Source organism: Cariama cristata, unplaced genomic scaffold, assembly GCF_000690535.1.
Source record: "Cariama cristata isolate BGI_N322 unplaced genomic scaffold, ASM69053v1 scaffold26218, whole genome shotgun sequence".
Classification (NCBI taxonomy): domain Eukaryota; kingdom Metazoa; phylum Chordata; class Aves; order Cariamiformes; family Cariamidae; genus Cariama; species Cariama cristata.
Window position 1 is genome coordinate 196 of NW_009632009.1, and position 4152 is coordinate 4347.

At 58.0% G+C, this 4152-nt stretch overlaps 1 protein-coding gene across 1 annotated transcript; it reads left to right on the forward strand.

The window, feature by feature from the left end:
* Positions 1-229: 229 nt before the first annotated feature.
* Positions 230-2448, forward strand: LOC104155000 (B-cell differentiation antigen CD72-like; the record flags this gene model as incomplete). Its single annotated transcript, XM_009706190.1, has 4 exons — positions 230-528; positions 774-922; positions 1254-1405; positions 2313-2448. Coding segments are annotated over 4 exons (736 nt in total), but the record flags the coding sequence as incomplete, so codon positions are not given.
* Positions 2449-4152: the final 1704 nt, after the last annotated feature.

Sequence of the window (4152 nt, forward strand, 5' to 3'; positions counted from 1 at the left end):
CCCTGCCCCTGCCCTGCTCTGTTTGCTCCTACACCCTGTCCTGCCTTGCCCTGCTCTCCCCTGCCAGCTCCTACCCAGTCCCTGACCTGCCGTGACTTTCCCACCCAGCATGGACACCTCCCTACCTCACCCAGCCCATCCTGCCCCCCATCCCGAGCAGGGTCAGTCCCATGTCCCCCTGCCCAGGCTGTCCCATGGCTGTGCCCCAGCTCACCCACCCTGTCCCCAGACTGGCAGGGCGCGCCGCCCGTCAGCACGCAGCCGAGCAGGACCGGCTCTCGCAGGAGGTGAGCGCACGGGAGCAGAGCCTGGAGCAGGCACGGCTGGAGCTGGCGTGGGCCAGAGCAGAGCTGCAGCGAGCGTGGAGGGAGGGCAACAGCAGCCAGCTGGAGATGGGGAGCCTGAACGCCGAACTGAGGCGCGTCATGGGGGTCCTGGGAAAGACGGAGAAGGAGATGCAGGAGGTGCAGGGGAAGCTCAACAACAGCGAGAGCACTGTGGCCATCCTGCGCTCCTGCACGGCTATAGGTAGGGCAATGGTGGAGAAGGGATGGGGTGCCCCAGGGGGACTGGCACCCCTTAGGTGCAGTGCCAAGGCACGGGCACTGGCTTTTTTGGCCGTACGGTGGAGGCGGGGTGGTCCGAAGGCTGAAGCTGTGCCTGGAGCAGAGGCTGAGCCTGTGATCTCTGCTGGGAAGATGTGGGGCTGTTCCTGGTCCTCCCCCAGGGCATCTGTGGCTAAGCAAGCACCTGAGCTGTGCCCCTGCCTCCAGATTGCTGCCCTTCGGGCTGGCTGCTGTACAGGGGCAAGTGCCTCTTCATCTCGTCGGAGAAGAAGACATGGGAGGAAAGCAGAGATGAGTGTGAGAAGAAATATTCTCAGCTTCTGGTCACCAAATCCTGGAGTCGCTGGACCGTGCCGGTAGCGTACTGGGGAAAGTGAGGGCAGGAGCTGGTATATCCAGCCCTGAGCTTCCCAGATGGACTAGCACCTCTCTGGGGGCCCCTGGCCTGCTGAAATATTGGAGGGTGCAAGGCTGATCTCTGGAGCACATGGCTGGTGGTGGGCATGGAGCAGAGAGGCTCTTGCACCCCTGGATGCTGCCCAACAGGGCACCAGGGCTGCTCAGCTGTCCTGCCCCAAGGACCTCCAGCCCCAAGGGCTCCCTGGGGAGGTGACTGCCCCCCGCAAACACTGCAGTACATAGGTACCATGGAAAAGCCACTAAAAGCCCCTTTTTCTCCTTCCTCAGACCTTTCTGAAGAATGCGGACATCCCGTACTGGATCGGGCTGCAGAAGAGCAGCTACCCATGGTACGACTACGGCTGGCTGGAGGAAGGGGACCTGGAGGGTGAGGGAGTCTCGGACGCCTGGTTCTGGGTGGATGGCTCCCTTTATGAAAGGTACTCGGCAGCACAGCCTCTTGCCAAAACCCCCTCTCCTTCATCATGGCTTTAGGAAGTGTTCTAAATCCCAGCGGTACCCACTCCCACGCACAAGCACTGGGCAATAAAGAGCATCAAAGCAGGGGGGAGGTGGGTGCAGTGGTGTGATGAGATGCTGAGAGGCTGTGCGAATGGAAAGCCAAGACTTGGGGGGCAGCACGTGCAGAGCATGCGCAAGGAGGAGGCAGCGAGAGGGGACAGAAGAAACCGCAAGTTTTATTTGGGGTCTAGACAAAGTGTTCAAGCACCAACTCTCTCCCCCATGTGCCTCCCTGATCTTTCCTCGAGGGGTGATCAGGCCTTCCCACCTGCAGAGGGTCCTGGGCTCCTCCCCGCCACATGCACCCCCTCGCCATCTCACCACTGCTTCCTCTTGCAGTGTCTGAGAGCATTGGGGAGGAACAGACCCATCTGGTGGGGTGCTGGGTACCCAGCCCCTGCCCACTGCCTGTCCCTCCATTCTCAGCCCTGCGATGGAGGGCTGCAGCCCACCGCAGCCCCACGGCCCAGGGAAGCTCCTCTGGCCATCCGTGTGCCCTCAGGGAGGACTGGGGTCTCCCCACCACTGGGCATCGCAGGGATGAAATATCCCCCAGCAGCAAGGCTGAGATTCAGGCTAAGGGGAGGCTCAAGGGAGTCGCAGGCAATGCAAACCTTTTGCAGAGGGGTTTCTCAGCCTGCCCGAGGAAGGGCAGAAGTGTGTTGGCTGAGGCTTCAGGCTGTGAAATTGGTAGGGGAGAACTGGGGGAACCCCCATTTGACTGCAGCATTCAACCCCTCCCGTGCAAGTGTACAAAAGGCATTCGTCAGGGGGTGGTGGATAGGTCGGTGGCAGCCCCCTGATGTGTCATTTCCCCCCATCCAGGCCATGGCAGTCAAAGTCAAACGGGTCCTGTGCCATAATAACCCGTGGGAACATCAAACCTGCCCAGTGCACCAGTCCCGACCACCTGCACCTCTGGATCTGTGAGAAAGCGGCGGGACCGAGCTCTTTCATGTGACGATGGCTGCTGGCCCCAGCACCGCTGCCGTGAGTGTGCCCGTGCCAGGGGTGTGTGGGGCCTGTGGGGTGTGCATGGAGGAAAGAGGGGAGCCTGGGTCTCTGCGTGGGGCATGTTGGACAGGGAGAGGGATGCAGGCACCTCGCTGTGCTGGACGGAGCTTGCCTCCATCCCTTCACTGCCATGGGAGCCCCTGGCCTGTGGTAGTTCAAGAGACCTCCCCCCAAGCTGTGGTGCAGCAAGGGGAAAGATGGGGGAAATCCCTTTGCAAGCCACCTTCCCAGCCCCACTGCATGCTGTGGAGACTGGGCAGCACCTCATCCTCACCCTTGCTCTCTGCCTTTCTTTGCAGCACCTGCACCCCACATCACCTCTGCTTCAGCCTTGCTGCATCCCTGCCCAGATGTCCCATCCATGCAAGCAACCTGCTTCCCTCCCACAGACCCCTGCCCACCAGGTCCTTCCCAGTGACGCTCGGGCATCATGCAGGCTGGGGGAGGCGGTGGCAGTGGTCGTTTCTCCCCAGCTGATGTGCTTCAGTAGAACGGTACGGGTCTCACAGCCCAGCCCCACACCTGCACAGGGTACCCTGCGTCTTTCTGGGCACTTGGGCTGGTGTGTGATGGGGATCCCGGGCCCTGATGCTCAGTGCTGCAGCCATGCAACATACCCAGCATGGAGCGAGCCACGGTGCTGGCGTGCAAGGACATGGGAGTGGGGGACAGCACAACCCCACACCCGGCCAGATGCCCTCCCCACAGCAGGGACTTTCTGTCTGGTCCCATCCATCGCAGGAGCAGCTTGGCCACGGCTGTCAGGCAACCCAGCAAGCAACAGACTCGGCAAAGCCTCGGCGCTGGAGGGAAGCTGTACCTGAAGCGGCTGGCGTCTGTGCTGACAGTTGTGGGGTTTGTTTTTTTTTTTTTTTTTTGCTAATTAGGAAGTAAAGCAATGACCTTTAGGATTGTACGATGTGATGGCACATTGCAAAAGCAAAAGCAACTCTGGCACTTGCAGTGGACTGATGGCTTTGCAAGACATTTTAAATAGTTACTACACATGTGCACGTGCAAAGATTAGGCAAAATAGCCGTGATGTAACATTGCAACCAGGCAAGACCAGAGGAAGTCATGTTCAACCAGGCGAAAACGCTCTTAGTGTATTACGGGGTCTTGTGTGCCATATATAGCTGATGAATTGCTATGAGAATTAGCTTGCTTGAAGAGCAAAAGGGTGTTAAAGGCAGGCTTTTTTGAGGTGGCACGTGTCACTCCTCTGTCTTACCCGCTGGCTGAACCCACTTTGTAGCAATAAAGAGACACAGCTTGTCTGCTCTTTGCTTTCTTGTGTACTGCCACGAACACAGACTCAAGGGCACGAACCCAAAGAACTTAAATAATAAATGGGAATTTGACCAAAGCCATTTCAACTGAGATGGCCACTTTGGCCTGAGATCTTGGGCTAAGCCAGGTTGGCTTGTGGTCTCCGAGGGTCTCCCCAGAAGCCCTAGGCAAGACTGTGCAAGCTTTTGGGACCAGGCTGCCCTCTGCATCTGATGTGCATCCAAGAGACAGAAGCCTGAGTCGCTGGGACATTCAGTTTTTATTGAACACTTTAAATAAGCTGAGTATATATTACTAGCAATTATTATTATTAATAATAATAATAAAAAACACAAGAATTCTGCATTCACCAGTGCATTGT